The 18,741-nt window shown below is 38.6% G+C and overlaps 1 protein-coding gene across 1 annotated transcript; it reads right to left on the bottom strand.

The window, feature by feature from the left end:
• Positions 1-10,820: 10,820 nt before the first annotated feature.
• LOC116139575 (putative B3 domain-containing protein At1g78640) lies at positions 10,821-11,594 on the bottom strand. Its single transcript, XM_031425247.1, has one exon. The coding sequence runs from the start codon at positions 11,592-11,594 to the stop codon at positions 10,821-10,823; it is 774 nt and encodes a 257-aa protein (XP_031281107.1).
• Between the last annotated feature and the right edge of the window lie 7,147 nt (positions 11,595-18,741).

Raw genomic sequence — 18,741 nt, 5'->3', positions numbered from 1 at the left:
TAGAAAACTATCAAAATTTATGTAACAAAAACCTCAGTATCTCTGAAGTAAAAATCAGTTAAAGTAGAAAAAAGAATGAAATGGTCCATTCATATACACCTTTTTAACCATTCTATCAATATTTTGCCTCTGATTCAGACCAACTGTGATTGCCAGCAAGTACTTCGGCTTTTGCTTCAGAGCTTGCAAATTTTAGAGCATTTACTTGAGTCAATTCCGATAATCTAAAACGTTGATCCAACATGCACAATCAGTAAAGAGGTCAAACTTGAGGATTCTCTATTACTTCACACTTTTGGTAGAATGGAAATTTGATGCGCAAATTTTTTTTTTAGACTATGAAAAAAGAAGTTTACCATCTTCATTGTTGGCCTTCTAGAAGATGAATGCAAGAGGCAGAGGCGTGCCGCACACATCATTATTTCCATTTCTTCATTCTTGTAGTCTTCTCCCAAACTAAGATATCAAAAGTTAAAAAAAAAAATCAATTAAAAGAGAATATTATACCTAACCAGTGCGTGCATGTCCAACTAAGTCGGAGCCATCAAGAACCATATCAAAACTGGTGGCCTGAATTGGAAACAGAGACTCAATACCTTTAGACTTGAGTTTCTGTCTCAATGGTTCCGATATTCGAAACCAAGAAATAGCATTCGGATTCTCACTCTTCTCCTCCTCTTCCACCTCAGCATCTACTTTCGCTTTCTTTTGCTTCTTCTTATATATCTGATTTCAAATTCACAGGCTCACCTAATTCCGAGCTCGTTTCACTTCTCTCTTCGTCATCTTCTTCCATAACCTTTCACTTCTTTCTATCCTTCTTCTTAGACCTTTCAGAGTCATCTGCCTTATTCTTTGAGTCCTTTTTTTTCTTCTTTTCCGCCGAAAAGTCAGTTTCGTCTAAACTTTGAAGAGCTATTTCCTTCGTCATCTGCCTCTCTTCTTTCGTTCCGTTAACGTCGAAGGGTGCTAAAGAAGGCATATGGAGAGAGGTGTAGAGAGTTTCTTTTTGGGTAATGTAAATAGCATTACAAGATTAAAGGTCTCACTCAAACATAATTGAAATCAGATTCAATGTTACCATGTGAGAGAACTAAAGAATAAAAAATTGTACTTATGGGAGGTTAGGGACTGCCTCATATTCGATGAATGAAGGAAACCAAAGAGATCAATTGAACGATGAAGATGCGTGGAGAAGAGATGAAGTCAGGTTCTGCAGTTCGGAAATTCGGGCAACAGCGAAGGCAAACATGCGTGGAGAAGAGATGAAATTTGGGTTGTGCGTTTGGGAAATTTGGGGAAAAAGCTAGGGCAAACATGCGTGGAGAAAAGATGAAATTGCAAAAAATGTTTGCTTTATATAGGATAGGGTATTCTGTAAATAACTTAAAAAAGTAAGGGTTCTAATTAGTTATTTAATTTTGAAATATAATTCTATTATGGAAATAAGTCAATTTGCAACTAAAAATTTAGTCAGTAAAGCATTAGCGTTAGTTGCCCATAATTGAGGTCTGGCAGGAACAAATAATTTTGGGGGGAATATGAATTTTTTAAGTAAAATTAGCAACTAAATCAAATTTAGTTGCTGTTTATACTTTGGGGCCTTTGTAATTACTGTCTAAATATGAGATATTTTGGTAATTTTATTTTTCTACAACTAATCATAATAGTTACTAATAAATTCCTAATTATTCGCAGCTAATTTAGCAACTAAATTAGTAGTTGCAAAAAATTGTTTTTTGTAACCAAAAATTTAGATGCAAAAGCCATATTTTAGATGCAAATTATCAAATTTTGGAAGGAAAAATCACCCGAAAAAAATTGCAACTAAATTTATTAGTCACTAAAGCAACCGGTTCTGTGACTAACAAAATAGTCGCAAAAAATTAACTTTAGATGCCAAATTTTGGAACATTTGGGCTCTAAAATTTTAATTCTCTTTGCTCTACTAATGTCAATTTATTTTGTAAATTTATCCTTTTTGCAACTAATTCTGGTTAGTTGCTAAAAAATTTGTTGCAAAATGTCAGTTTTCTTGTAGTGATCTTATATCAACTTTGAACTATATCTTATAATGTTTGTTGATTAGTAGATTTGCTTAGATATGGACGAGTTCCCATGGATTAGGCTAAAAGTGGATTTAGCCGAATCATGTATATGTTAGTGTGCTTTACATTTACAGCTTGTTATTATTACTGATTTATTGTAAACCTGACTATGTTAATACAATTTGGTAAATCATTCTACTGCATCTTTAAAAATAGGTATCTAAACGTTAAATAGAGTTCACAAACTTTAACATATGTATATATATAAATAATATTTTAAAGTTTAATATGTACGTTACAAAGTAATTAAACATCTAAAGTTATTAAATTAGGCTACATATCATTAAAATCTCGTGTTTTTGTTAGTGGGGATATCAGTTCAAAACAGAAAAAAAGTCTAGAATTTTGTTGTGAGGTTTTGTTTTTGTTCAAAGTTTGATTAATGTTTCCAGGAAATAGAAACTTGAAACTCGTGTCATTTGTTGATCGCATAAATTAACTAACTTTGAACAAAAGAATAAATAAAAGAAATAGGTTACCCACGATTTCATTGATTAAACAAATAGTGACAAAAATTAAAAGCCACTATATATTCACCCATGTATTATCTATAAAACGGGTAAGTTAACATTATTGACAAGAGGGGTATTTTCATTTCAAAAAGGGTACATTCGTAAATATTATATATATTTCAATAATTGATCCAACATTTTAGGTCAAAGTTAAGAATTAATATAAAGTATCAATTTAATCTTATTTTAAACTTATAATTAAACGACTTATGGTATAATCTTGAAAACAAATCTTCAAAGGGTAGGGATCTCAATACAATCCAATTTCATCTTCTGCCTTCACATTTTGGATGTTGATGAATTTCTGAACGTAGCTGTTAGAAGTGGTGCTTTCTTCGGAATGGAAAAATTAATGTACTTGTTTGTAACAGAAGCTAGCTTACACAGATAACCTCTTCTTTATTTTCCATGGACGAGTTTAGAGTTTTAGTTTAGTTTGGTTGAAACGAAACACCATTTAATTACGTCCTCTCTTCTTCCTCCTCCTCTTTAGGACTATAATGTTTCATCCTTGCTATTGTGGAGTTGGCCGTCTCTCTCTTCTTTTCAACTCCCTCAAACTATTCTTTAGCCATAGGTGTGTTTGCAGTAGGCCAAGTATCGTCAAACAACTTAAGTTCCGATGAAGCTTGAGCGTTCTTTGTCGGTGAAAGAGTGGTGAAACTTGTTCTCCGCCTCTTAATTATTTTAACTTGACAAACAAGACCGGATTGTGTCGAAATTTCAGTTGTTACTTTGTAGTCTTGTGGGTTGTTGTGGCTCTTCCGCTTCATGCATATCACTGTTTTACGATAAGAGACATGCTTTTGTTTATCGGGGGTTTGTTTTTGTCTCCTTTCTTGAACCCATTAGACTATTTGGTGTTGGTGGTGGAGTCTCCATTGTTGAGCAGTAAAGAAAGCAAAAGCCAAAACAAAAATCTTGAGGATTTTGAGGGGAAAAAGGAGGGAGGTGAAAAACTCAATGGGTTTCATGGGGGTGACAGAGTGGTTTATAATTATAGAGAATAAATAAACAATGAAAGATTAATCAATTTTAGAGAAGGAAATCAGAAATTTGATAGTCAAGAACTTCCTAAACTTGATTGCAAACTTCTGTTGACTTTCTTATTTTGGATTCTGAAATATCTTTTATACTGTTTTACACTATACCATTAGTCTATGGGAAAAGGGCTTTTTAAATAATACATGTATATGTATACGACACGTCGTGTTTTATGGTATAATTCGGACGGTGTGTCGTGTGTAAACGCATAACATGTCTGTTGTAAATTTGTTTTTTTTTTTTTTTTTAAATAATAAACAGTTAAATAAAATAGGATAATAATAGCGGAATTCGATTTCTTTTTAAACGGAAACCCACTCCAAAATGACAACGATGAACAACTTCCCTTCTGATTATAAACTCTGCCACTCCAATTGCTATTACTTTATTTCAGTTTCTGAGATGATTTGTTCGTCTTCTCTGCTTCATGGGTCTGAAGAATCCTTGCCTTATCAGATTGCGTGCCTCTTAAGGTATGTTTGATCCATTCTGTGTAAATTTTTTGCAATCTTTTGAAAAGAATCGACTAATTAGTAAGTTTACTTCAGTTTTCTGGTAATATTTTCATGTTTAGGAGTGCTTTTTTTTTTTTTTTTTTTTTTTTTTTTTTTTGTATGTTTTTTAGGGTTCTTTAGTTCCATTGAAACTTAGAAGTAAAGAAATAGCACCCAAGTAAGAATAATTGCTCGTAATTAAAGGGAATATCCATCCTGTTTTTAATCTAGGAATATGTTAGGTGGAACGATCTAAATGGTTAAAAAGGGAAAATAGGATAATATTAATGAAGGGATTTATTTATTTATTTTTTTTTTGCTTAAGAAATTGAAACAAGGAGATCTATGAGAAATTGAACCGTTTACACATCGGCTTGGCAAGTGGATGATCATTGTTGTTTTAAATTTTCATGCCACCGTTCTTAGTGTATTGTAACTATTTATATATGGAAAGAATTTGTATAATTTACTTGATTTTGTTGTTATATGGGTTTAGTTCAATTAGGCTCGTTCATTACTCAGAATGGAGTGTCTGTTAGAACATTAACCCTTTGTTAGACTGATTTAATGAGAAAATGGCATTTCTATTCCTAACCAAGTTTAGGATAATCTAATCTCACTGGCAAACACGTGAGATGTTGTTTGCTAGTGCCAGATTTCTTTTGTTAGCATATATGCATGATAATCAAGTAGATAAAAATTTGTGACGCAAGTAAACGCATTGTTTTCTCCTTAAACATGTCGCTGTATATGGCCTACATATGTATAGAGGAGTATAAAATATAGGCACATGGTAAGTATAGAGAGGGGTAAATGATGATTGGAAGAGTGAGAAGGAATCATCTTATTTTGCATCTCATTTTAGAGTAGTTGAAGCTTTGGGGACGTCGTCAAAACGCCAAAATCTTTAGTTCAGTGGAATTGATCAAAATGAGAAATTTTCAAGTCAGTGAGGTGAGGAATGAGACAAAAGTTCTGATCACTTATGGCTTCAAATTATTTTATACAGAATTGGAAAGGAAATGTGTATGGTATTCTATTTAGTAAATTGTTTGAGGATGATTTTGCAATGATGCACCTAGCATATTTGATAAATTAACAACCTTTTATGCCTCCATTTGCATGTTAGGGAACTAGGATGATTGATTAGGATGGATCTTAATCTTCTGATGAGGAAGTTTGTCTGCGAAATGTCTTTTATTAGGGCAATGCTAGATGAATATCATTTAAAGAGTTTTCAATCATTACCAAAACTATGAAGCTGAAAATGATATGCTATGTTATGTCTTGAAGATAATAGAGATTGAGGAATAGGGAACAATTGCTTACAGGCTTGAAAGTTTTAACTAAAAGGTAGCTGTGTACCATGAAATTCTGAAGAGTGGCACGAACTATTTTACTCTTTCTTTTTGGGCCTAAACCACTATTTCACAATTGAAAGGTTATCGCGTTGCTGATTATGGTCAGGGCCAGATGCATTGCCATCTCTGGCAGCTATCAAGTCTCAGTCAAATGTTCAGGATTGCCAGCTTTCTCCTTTTGTTGGTTTCATCGTCTCTACAGCAAGGGGGTGACTGCAGTTTATCACAGACTTACCATCAACAATCACAGTTCGAGGAATTGGCATTTTGGCAGGTGGGTTTGGTATTCTGATTTCATGAAACTTTTGGCTCTTTGATAGTCATATTTATTTTATTATTTAAAATTTGCAGCATTCTGCCACTTTTATAAGTGAAAAACAATTAGAATCTGAATATGTGGTTTCTTATTTTTTATCGTTAATCAGTGTCCTATTTAACCAGTTGAAGGTCAGCTGCAATTATATCTTTTAACCATAATGTCACTTTGTTTGGCGGGTTTTTCCTAAGCAAAGTCAGGAGCATGTTCAGATTCTACTGTGTAGTCTTAAGCTTTGTGGCTATCTTCTTATTCTCCATCATCTCTTCCCCCTCCCAAAAAAAAAAAAAAAAAAAATGACAGTGTTTCCAATCCAGAATAGCACAATTGCCCAGGCATGGTTTGGCTCTGATGTAGGACAGATTTTCTTAAATTACAATTATATTTGTTTCCTTTTCTTATTTTATTTTCGAATTTAATAGGATTTTCTATTTGGAAGTTTAATTGTTTTAGGATTTTAGGCAAATTAGAAAATATTGTTTTAGTTATTTTGCTTTATTATTTTTAATTACTTGTTCTAGTAGGATTAGTTTAGTGTAAATAGGCATTTGCGAATTGTTTTCACGTGGATTCAGGTTTCTCAGGATTCAAGCCCTCTCGTGGATAGAGCATAACTAGAGCCTACCCTATTCTGCTGTGTCAGGTTTTTCATTTCCTTGGCTGTTAACCAACTCTGGATCTTATATTGGGGCACAGCTCTCAAAATCAGTATCAGTGCAGATATATAGGCCTTTCCTTCTATTATGAATATATAGAAGCATAGCACAAATATTGCATAAATTTTATGCCTGTGTCGCACATATTTTGCTTAGTTATTTATTCCAATTGTTTGATGCTCATGCAGTCATTGCAGAAGCAGCAAAATAACATAGCGCTCCCAGGGAGCCTCTATTCTCAGCCACTGCAGCAGCATCTCAGATTCATTGAGCCTCTAAAGGTTCTAAATTCACAAACAATTAGTAATTTTTTGTTTTGCATTATTTTTTTAGTTTCTGACTCTAGAAGTTATATACTCGTAGCCATCACACAAGCAGCATATAAGCATGGAGCCACCATGGATCAACCATTCTCAGTTTCAACAGCAGAATCTCAATTTCACTGAGCGTCCACTGAAGGTTCTTAATACAAAAAAATTTCATTTTATGATTCTTGAGGTTTACAAATTCATTTTTTTCTCTAATGATGATTAGTTCAAAGAACTTATGGCACATAATACAGAAACTCATATGAACTTGAAAAATTGTAGTTAGGCAGGTGTTTGACTATTTTATTTTCTTCTATTTGACAGATAGGAGAACAACATTCTCAAGAAGTTCCTCATGCCATCAGCCCCTCACCATGTGAGTCACAATCACAGCGGTTAATTCTTCCTGGCTTGAGGATCAATGAAGGAAAATCTGTTAGCCAGAAGCCTCCAACATTTAGTAGTGGGCAGTATCTCCCTGAAAGAGGTTTTTACAAAGGGAAAGAGAAGGTAACTTCATTTTCAACTGATGTGGACAACTTGACATATGCAATAAATGAACGACTAGCTCTAGAATTGTCCAGGAGTGGGGGTCGATCAAATGCCTTGTATTCTGTTAGTCCGGAGCTAGAATACATTCATCAGACTCCTGCTGTGAGAACTGATGTTACATTGGATAGAGAAATTGAGGATTCAGGAAGCAATTCCCTGATGGAACTCATGGAGGTGCTAAAAGAATGTAGCCCTCCAGGACCAGATATTCCTGATCCATATGGAGACTCTAATGGGCCATTGTTTGATATCCCTTTCTTTTCCAGGATCACCGGGCCTTCTGGCTTGTCAGGTCCTGTTAGCAGTTTGGAGAATTTCCCTTTGCCATATAATGCTAAGGATTTGCACTCGAGAAAAGGCAAACAATTATTGAACATGAACAGGAAAAGACGGATTTAAAGATTGATGATCTTCTAGCTGTTAATAAATTTAGAGGTTATATATACCAGAGTAGAAGTTCCAGCTTTCTTCCTGTGGATTTATTTTGAAGCTTTTTGGAACCATTAGTACCCAGAATTTTTAGTGATTATATGAATTTCTTTGCTTTCAAACTGTGTTTCAGCAATTTTATGCGTTGCGTGTGCGTGTGTGACAAATTGTCTATGTTTTCATTGATCTGGTAATAAATTTAGAGGTTACCCATGAACGAGGTCAGTGAAAGTGCTTCTTACAGAAGTCCTATAATTCACAAATAATGAAATAACATATTGAAATTCAAAGAAAAGGACTTGATTTGATGAGACACAAGAGAGGCTTTGTTTTTTTTTATTTGTGTAATTATTATTCTTGACTGATTAATGATTAGAGGATCAAACACTTTTTATGTTAGCTTGGAAAATGATAAACATTAGTATAAATTCCAACTTTTTATTTATTTAATTATTATTATAAATAATTATGGCATAAACAGAATTTAACCCTTTTCCCATTTAAAAATAATACCAAATCCAAACGCAAATTTATGATATGAAAATATCATTCTAACTCCAAAACTTTTTAACTATTCTTCACCTTAAAAATATCATATAACTCAACCCTAGCACCCGTATCTTTTAAATCACAACCCACATCTTTTGCCTATAATTAATAAAAAAAATTTCATACATATCTGAAATATAATTTGTAATTTTTACGTTTCAACGTCTTAAACCAAACCTGAAGATATATTTGTGGCCAAATATAATAGAAAGAATGCAAAATTTTAGTATCAAGATGAAGTGGTTACTGTTAGAATTTTGAATATACAATACAATCCGATAATTTTATTTATTTATATGCAGTATTTTGTTTAATTGACCCAGTATCTCAAGCTGAACATAAATATTTACTTATATTTACTTTGTGATGGTTGAACCCACAGTTTTTAGCATGAATTTAATCTAGCATTTAGTGTCCATAATTTATATATTAAAGTAATATTTCATATACCTCTTTACTCAATAATAAAAACTGTGATAGAAAACTTTTACTCTGAAAACAATAATCAATATGCACCAGCTGCCCTATCATTTTCAAGTTATTTTTTACATAAATAAGTTTAACTATATGCTAATTGTTAGAATAATTTTAAATATTTCACTTATTTCACTCCAATATCTTAAGCTAAACCTAAACATATATTTGTAATCAATATTTCACTTAGGTCACTCCAATATCTTAAACCAAACCTGAAGATCTATGCATGTATCCCTAAACATTAAATAATTATAATATTCATTAGTAAATATTATCTTTGTAAGTATAGTATTACTCATAACCATAAGTTCAAAATTAGCAATATATATAATTATTTCATTGGATTATCACATCACATAATGTGATATTGTAAGATGGCCACGTTATGTTATGTCGTTGAGAATATATACATGTATCCGATGAGTTAATTGTATTTACTTCTGGGGTTTAGGTCTAAAAGGTTTGAGTCCTGCAATTTAAAATACTAAGATATACTCTCTTTGAATTTGAGCTGCGATAGCAATTTTTTTATGTTTTTATTATATCATTACTCAGTCAATATTTGGACAATATCAAAATGAGGAGTATTCTGGTTTTTAAACAAAAAAATCGTCCAAATTTAATAGATTATGTAAACATTTATCAAATTCAAAAGAATAAATCCTAGTATTTTAAAATACAGGATTTAGATATGCTTGACCGAAACCTAGGGTGGATAAAGTCTTTCTTTCCCCAATTTATTTATTTCTTTACAACTGAATGCAACTAATCAAACAATCATTCATGTCTCAACAAAAGTATTACTAGAGTGCATTTGAGATTACTGAAGTTTAAAAAATAATCAATTAAGTTTTAAACTATAATAATAAAAATGTTTGATAAACATCTTTTGAAACTGATTATAAAATAATTAATTTTATAAAAATTTGTTTATAAATTATAAACAAATTCTTTGTATATAAAATTATTTAATAGAGTTTTAAATATTTATCAAAATAATTTCTCTAGTATAAAAATATTTAAAGGAAAAATATATATACTTTTTGGTCGTTATACAGGTAATATACTAATACTGGCTCCCTCGTAGTGTTCTTTAGCCGTTGACAATGATCATGTATCATTAAACACCTTGAGTTCTACTGAAACTTGAGTGTTCTTTATCCGATAAAGACGGATTTTAGTGGTGCTTGTTCTTCGTTGGTTTGATGAACAACAGTTACTTCTAAAGAAATTTCAGATTCTTGTGGGTTGTCGTGATTCTTACGCTTTATCCTGTGTATCACTAATTTTTGTTTCTAGGGGATTTGTTTTCGAGTCTCCTTTCTTGAACCCACTGTTGCCATTGTTGAAGATTGATTCTCTTGCTTTTGTGCCTGAGATGTGGCATCCGTCAGATTACTATTTGGTGGTGGTGGTGGCGTGGAGTCTCCACTGTTGAGCAGCGAAGACGCAAAAATCTTGAGGGCATAGAAAACCAGAGATGTGAAAATCTCAATGAGTTTTATGGGGGTGATGGAGTGCTATATGTAGAGAAAATAAATAGTGAAGATTAATCAGTTTTAGAGAAGAAGATAGTCAAGCGGTTTCTGAAACCTTTTTTAAGTAGGATTTTAAATATATTGAGTTTCCTGAACTTGATTGGAAACTTCTGATTACTTTCTTAATTTGGATTCTGAAATTTCATGTTGTTTTTGCTATCCATCTTTTAATGGAGACACTAGTTTTTACAGTGTCAAAAATCTAAGGACCTAATGGTAATAAAATTGCCAACCCAACATAGTTGAAGCAAGGAAAATCCATTTTATTTTATCATTCATATATATCAGATCACCCAAAGTTTTGAGTATTCATGATTCTGAAAACTTCACAATGAATACAAAGCAGAACATTACTTGAAATTTTAAACTGAATATTTAAAATTTGCAATTGGAAAATTTGACTAAATTAAGGTAAACTCCATACATGCTCTTGTGTAGCTACATTGAGTGGAATATTCAGAAGTTCAATGTAAATTTTAGGCCGCACGTTGAATAACATGAAAATTAAAGATTGAATTGTTAGGATCCCAGTACAATCCAATTTCATCTCCTGTCTTCAAGTTTCGTCTACTGATGAATTTCTGAGCCCATCCGTCAATGAAAATGTAGCTCTTTGAAGTTGACCACTTCTTCATAATCAATGAGTGCTGGGATTGAGTATCTTGATCCCACACCATCACTCTCATACCCTCTTTGCTTTGAACCTCATTAATCTGATGCCTGTTGAGGAATGGCAACACATACTTTTCCATCAGACTTGTTTGCAGCAAAAGCCTACAGAGATGACCCATATCACTTTGTGTTAGCCTCTTCTTTATATTCCATGGATCATTGTAAAGTTTTAGTTTGGTTGAAACACTCTTCAACCTCTCTTCTTCCTCCTCTTCAGGGTTGTAATATTTCATCATGGCAATCTTGGAGTTTGCGATCTCTCTTTTCTTTCTGACCCCCTCAAAGTATTCTTTAGCCACAGGTATGTTAGCAGTTGGCCAAGTATCATCAAACAACTTCAGTTGTGTTGAAACTTGAGTGTTGTTTGTCAGTGAAAGAAAGGTGTAAGTTATTGTTCTTGGCTTCTTATGATTGCTTTGATGAGAAAGAGTTACTTCTGTTGAAATTTCGCTAGTTTTTTCAGATTCTTGTGGGCTGATGTGGTTCTTAAGCTTCATCAAGTGTATGGCAGTGGAGACTATCTTTTGTTTCTTGGGGGTCTGTTTTTTATCAGTGCTCTCCTTTCTTGATGAACCCATTGTTGAAGACAGATTCTCTTGCTTTTGTGCATGAGATATGGCACCTATCAAACTATTAGGTGGTGGTGGTGGTGGAGTTTCTATTGTTGAGCAGTGAAGACACAAAAAGAAGAACAAAAATCATTAGGATTTTGAGGGCAAAGAAAAGGGAGAGGTGAAAATCTTAATGGGTTTTATGGGGGTGATGGAATGGTTTATATAAAGAAATTAAGTATTGAAGATTAATCAGTTTTTTAGAAGGAAATAAGAAGTACTATTATAACTATACTTCTAAACGAAAATGGGTTTCTATTCTCTACCCCCTTGAGAGATAAGGAGCTAGTTTGCCCTAGGATTTTGGAAACCCAGTTCTCGGTATGACTCCATGACCAAAACTCAACTCATGTGCGTTGACTTGGAGACAATTACCTTTATGCCCTTAACAACCTCTTGGAGAATTAAAATTACTGAAATAGCCCTCATATAACTCAAATTGTGTGAAAAAACAATAGAAGGTGTTGCTTTGCTAATGGCTTATAACTCAAAATTAATTACAAGTTATCAAAAAAAAAAAAAAAAACAAATTTGTTGATGCGTGATTTAGACACCAACTAATCGACACGTGCGTAACGTTGGTGGGCCAAGAGACACACGTGGGTATTGATAACGTGTAGAGTAAATGCAGCAATGAGAGCTTTTTAAAGTGGTTCGGATGCTAAGGTAGCAAGTCCTACGTCCACTGATAGTTGTATTAGTATTGTGGGTCAGGTCGCAATAGCGGACTGACTTACAAATGATTAGGGAAAAGTAAATACAAAGATACAAGAGAGAGAGAAAGCTAGTTCAGAGTGCAAAAAGGCCGAATCCCCTCAATGAAAGGGTCTTCCCCTTTTTATAGTGAGATGAGTGCAAGTAATCATCATTAAATCCATGGGTTGGTGCGAATGTTAGGGCAAAATCCGGTTTTACGTCACATTGCCCACCTTCCAAGCTGATCTCACGCGATTTGGAGTAGGGAACGGACACGTGGGAGCCCCACAGCGTCTGGCAGGCCTGACGTGTGCTTACCTTTCTGACGGGAGCAGGTCACACTCCATCACGTGATTTCCCACGTCAGCCCTTGATTTCCCAGGCGTAACAGAAGTCTCCTAGTTTTTAAGGTTCGAGGATCGAACCTTGGAAACTAAGTCATGCCGCGATTGGAGGTTCTAATAATTCCGACCTAAATGGAAGAAGCTCAGGATAGGGCCTTTTGCGAACACGACCTCGCACAAACCTCATCCAAATGACCTGACAGCCATCGCCCAAGCGTCCTAACTTCATCGGACGTTCCTTACCATACCTTAGGGATAGAGATTTAATGCGGTCGTTTATGCGTTGACAGGTGTCCTGCGCATGTTAAGCGTCTGCCAAGCGCATTAAATGCGTTGTGTGTTGACGCGTTATTACTTTGGCAGAGCATTAATTGCATAACACGCCCGAAACGACAACTCTCATCACAATATTAAATGCAGTATGGGGCGCATTTAATGCGGAGAGAGAGAGAGTTGTCGTTTTGATTTTCGAGAGGTGGTAAACGCCGGTTCGTAGTCCATATAAAAGCCCAAATTTTTCAGATGATGCCACCAGAATCCCTTTTGCCTCGAGCGAAAACTCTCTGCAAACCGGAATCTCTTCTTTTCCGATTGGCATATCTCCGATACCAGAAGCAAGAATCGTCCACGGTCACGCGCCCCAAAAAGGTAAGGGTTTTTTGTTCTTTTTTCTTCTTGTTGGTTCGCGGTGCAATGGCGTTGGGTCATCTGATGTTTCATCAGAGACGCTACGCTGGAGTCGGATTCGAGCAGTGAATGGCGGCTTGAGTTACTGTTAGGGTTTAGGGACTTTGTTCCATGCCACCGTACGGGGCAACGTACGATGGCTAAAATGACATTCTGTTCGTCGGTGTTGCAGACGACGAAATGGAACCCTCAGCCTCCAGATCCGATGAAGGAACCAGTTCATCTTCGCGAGATGTTCTCGTGGATGCATCCCTTGAGGTCTTCTCGGTTCTCACCCGAGAAGAGTTCGAGAGGATAAAGAGACAGTTCGACATCTGCGCGGAGGTGTTCCTCGACACCACCCGGTCGTCGCGGCATCCTTCTGATGGCCTAGCTGCGATCTCCAAAGAGATTTTCAAGGGTGGGGGGATGATTCCTCTCCACCCTTTTATTAGGTCGGTCTTGGATCACTTCGGGATCGCACCAATACAGTTAACACCAAACGCGTATGTCATCGCCGTTGCGATGTACATTGCGTGCCCTGAGAGCGGCTTGGATGAGCTGACAGTAGTGGAGCTCCGCTGCGCGTATTTCCTCAAAAGGAGTAAGGACAAAGACTCCTATTACTTGTCTCGGCGATCTACCATCGTCGAAGGGATACATAGCTATACCAGTAACGCGGGGGCCTACGAGACGAAGTTCTTCTTCTTCTGCTACGACGGCCACTGCCACTTTCAGAAACCAAGTAAGTTCCTCTTCACTAGATTCATTAATTGTGCGCTTCCTTTTTCTAACGACCTGTATTCTTTTGCAGTTAACAAGACAACCAGCCTGGACCTGCTCACCGACCTGGACAAGATCGTGTCTTTTGGGGTCCTCCCCGAAGAAAGTCGGGACGCGAGGAAGCTCGTGACGACTGCGAACTTGCGGAAGTACGATTTTTTTAGTGACAACGCGTCTTTAGAGTCCCCAGAATGTAAGTTACACTGATTCCCTTCTGGTCATAGAATAATTTTTGTTTAGTTACTAACGTACTTGCATGCAGCGACCATGCCTCTGAAAGAATCCGAGTAGCCCCGGCGAGCTCCATTTAACTTCCCTCGATCGAGGAGGGCCAGGATAACCGAAGCTGTTCCCCCCACAGCGGCACAACCGGTGCGAACTGTCCCGCCTCCCCAGCCCCGTCCTGAGGAAGAAACGACCAGGATAGAACAGGTCGCTCAGTCATCGCCTGCGCGCCTGAGGCGGAAGGCTCCGACTCAGCGGTCGAAGAAGAAGAGGCAGATTCAGGTCGACGAGTCAGAGACCGAATCTGAGGATGAACCCCTGAGGTCGCAGCGGGACGTCGGAAGGAGGTCGGGCAAGGAACCTGCGGACGAGACGGTGGTTGTCGACAAGGCGAAGGACACACCAGTGTTGGACGCACTGGGGAACCTGCCCGAATACCTACAGTCGATAGTCTATTCTCTACTTGAATGTGGGCTATCAGAGTCATACAATGAGTTCGCCGATACGGGCGATGACCTGATGACCACGTCGTTTCAGCATCTAAGCAAGGTGAACGAACTGTTCTTGAAGAGTTTGTCCGCCATTTTCATTCTAACTCACTTCTTGTTCGCAGGCTCTGCTCGCCATGAGGATGTCCATGGAGAGAGCTCGGCTGGGGGCCGCGAAGGGGGAAAATGATCTGAAAGAGGAGATCGGGAAGCTCAAACAGAGCCTGGAGGACGTCGAAGCAGAAAGAGTGCTGTCTGCTGAGGCAGTGAACAGATACTTGAACCAAAAGTCGGCCGCTATGTGACAGTCGACTTTCAAAAGACGGAGCTTGAGCGATGCGTTGAGGAAGTAAAAGAGCTTCAGAGGACAACCGCTAGACTCTCCAAGGAGGTCAGAGAGAAGGACCGGGAGCTCCAGACGACCTTAATACGGGCTCAGCGAGTAGAATAAGAATTGGAGGCCTCCGAAAAGGGAAGGCTAGCTCTTGAGGCCGAACTCCAGGAGAGTCGGGGAAAAGTTGCTTCCCTGACTGAAGAAATGTGGATCCAGTTAGAGGAGGTCGAGGATAAGGTCGTCAACTGGGCGATCGAGTCCATCTATGCCTTGCGACCAAAGAACCCAGATCTGGATATGTCTGACCTCCCGAGGGAGTGGCAGGAAGCCTTACAGACCTTGGCGACGGAAGATGATCAAGCAGCAGCGGCCGCCCGAGGATCCGACCAGGCAGAGGGTTCTGGTCCTGCTTCGAAGAATCACCCCACCGACCAGGCATAGTGCGATGAGACCGACTCTATAAGAATTAATAGGGTCTAACAGTTTTTGTTGTACATAAATGGAATACAATTTGCTTTCAATTGTTGTTCACTTAATCATACATGAGTGCAGTTTACAGTTCAGTTTGTTTACATAGGCAATATTACACGTGAATTGTTACAAGCGAACAGGATAATATCTTACAAGAAAAAGGAAACTAATCAAAACCAAAACCTAATTTACAATGAGAGCTGAGTTCAAGATTACTGATAGTATGGTTGGAGGTGCTCGGCATTCCAAGCTCGAGGTACTTTGGAACCGTTCAGCCTTTTGAGATGGTAAGTCCTCGGTCTGATCACCTTGTCGACCCAGTACGGACCTTCCCAGTTCAGTCCTAATACCCCCGCGCTTGGCTCCCTAGTTTGGAGGAGAACTTTTTTTAGCACAAGGTCACCGACCTGAAAGTCTCTTCACTTGACCTTTGAATCGAAGAACCTCTTCACACGTTGCTGGTAGGCTGCTATCCTTAGCAAAGCCTTGCTGCAGTGCTCTTCAACAAGATTCAGACTCGATCTCATAAGTGCTTCATTTTCAACCTCATCGTACAAGTCTCTCCGAAGAGAACCAGTTCCTACCTCCACAGGAATCATTGCTTCGCAACCATAGGCTAGCGAAAAGGGCGTTTCTGAGTGGAGGTTTTGGGAGTTGTCCTATATGCCCATAAGACTTCGGGGAGATCGTTGGCCCAATTTCCCTTGGCTGTCCTAAGTTTGGCCTTTAGAGTGTGCTTGATGGTCTTGTTGACAGCTTCAACTTGGCCATTTGCTTGCGGTCTGGCGACTGAGGCAAATTTTTTATGGATGCCCAGCTCGTCGCAGAACTGCTTGAACTCCTCGTTGTGAAATTGCTTTCCATTATCCGAGATGAGGGTGTGAGGAATTTCATAGCGGCACACTGTATTCTTGAAAACGAAGTCTTTCAACTTTCTGGTCGTGATCGCGGCCAGCGGTTCAGCTTCCACCCATTTAGTGAAATAGTCTACCGCGACCACGGCATACTTAACCCCTCATTTTCTGGCTGGCATGGGACCGATAAGGTCGATCCCCCACATGGAAAATGGCCAGGGGCTAGACATCGTTACCAGCTTGTGAGAGGGGGCTCGCAGAATGTTCACGAATCGCTGACACCTGTCACACCTCTTGACAAAATTGTGCGTATCTTCTTGGATTCGGGGCCAATAATACCTTTGACGAACAACCTTGTTCACAAGAGATCGAGCAGCTGTGTGATTACCGCAGATCCCTTCGTGAATTTCCCTTATGACGTAGTCTGCTTCTTCGCTGGTTACTCATCGGAGGAGAGGGGCACTGAATCCTCTCCTATACAGCTGGTCCCCGATGAGTGTGTAACGAGAAGATCTTGTTCGTAGGACCCTTGCTTCGACCTTGTTGTCTGGCAAGGTCCCATCCTTGAGGTACTGGAAAATGGGAGTCATCCAGGAATCCGATTGCATCACACTCACGGCCTGTTCGGTTGAACTGATAGTTGAAGCATCGATGAACCGAACAGGAATGCTATCTGGAGCTTCTCAATCCAATGACGAGGCTATCTTTGCTAGGGCGTCCGCTACAGAATTGCTATCTCTGGGAATCTGAGTGATTTCAAAGTGTTTGAACGGCCCGAGAGTGGCCTTAGCTTCTTTCAGATAGCGGACCATGTTTTCTTCCTTGGCTTGATATTCCCCCAAAATTTGGTTGACGACTAGCATGGAGTCGCTGTAGACACTGATCGCGATTGCACCCATTTCTTTGGCCAGTCGCAACCCGGAAAGCAGGGCTTCGTACTCAGCCTCATTGTTGGTCGCTTTGAATTCGAATCGGAGGATGCCATGAATTCGAGCCCCTTCGGGGCTTACAAAGAGAAGACCCACACCGGCCCTTTTTCTGTTTGATGACTCGTCAACGTAGAGGCTCCAGGTCAACAGGTTCTGAATACATTCCTAGATGACCTCGCCGGGCTGTTGCTCACTTGGAAGGTAAGAAAATTCTGAGATGAAGTCGGCAACAGCCTGCCCCTTGATAGTCAGTTTTGGATTGTACTTCAGGTCGAACTGACTTAATTCCATTGCCCATTTAAGTAATTTACCCGATGCTTTTGGCTTTTGAAGGACTTGCCTGAGTGGGTAACTGGTCATCACATGTATGGTATGGGCATAGAAGTAAGGTCGCAACTTTTTGGAAGCAATCAGCAGGGCATAGGCTAGTCGTTCCATTTTCGGACACCGCATCTCGGCATCCGTCAGACACTTGCTCGCATAGTACACTGGCCATTACGCCTTTTCCTCTTCCCGTACTAGAGCTGCACCGACCGCGAACTGAGAGACAGACAGGTAGAGGAGCAGGATTTCTTGTGGAAAAGGCTTGGACAGGAGGGGTGGTTTTCCGAGGTGCTCTTTTATGCTTTGGAACGCTTGTTCGCACTCGGGTGTCCACTCGAACCTCTTGTTGGCCTTTAGTACGTTGAAGAATGGTAGGCAGCGATCTGTTAACCTTGATATGAAGCGACTAAGTGCTGCTATTCGCCCATTTAGACACATGACCTGTTTTTTGCTGGTCAGGCTCTCCATATCGAGCAGAGCTTGAATCTTCTCGGGGTTTATTTCTATCCCTCGTTGATTAACCATGTACCCTAGGAACTTTCTTGATGATACCCCGAATGAACACTTGAGAGGATTTAGCTTCATTCTGTACAGCCGGAGGATGTCAAACATCTCAACGAGATGCGCAATGTGTTTTGAGGCGACCTGGGATTTGACCAACATGTCATCCACATAGACCTCCATTGTTTTTTCGATCTGGTCGGAGAACATTCGGTTAACTAGCCGCTGGTAGGTTGTGCCAGCATTCTTGAGGCCGAAAGGCATGACTTTGTAACAATACAGCCCCCGGTCTGTAATGAAGGACGTATGCTCTTCGTCTGGCCCATACATCGGGATCTGACTGTATCCCGAGTATGCATCCATGAAACTTAGCAGCTCGTGCCCCTAGGTGGCATCCAAGAGCTGGTCGATTCTTGGCAGAGGGAAGCTGTCTTTCGGGCAGGCCTTGTTGAGGTCACTGAAATCGATGCAGGTTCGCCACTTGCCATTTGGTTTCTTT

The sequence above is a fragment of the Pistacia vera genome, unplaced genomic scaffold, assembly GCF_008641045.1.
Source record: "Pistacia vera cultivar Batoury unplaced genomic scaffold, PisVer_v2 Contig352, whole genome shotgun sequence".
Classification (NCBI taxonomy): Eukaryota; Viridiplantae; Streptophyta; class Magnoliopsida; order Sapindales; family Anacardiaceae; genus Pistacia; species Pistacia vera.
This window is presented reverse-complemented; position numbering and strand designations above follow the sequence as displayed.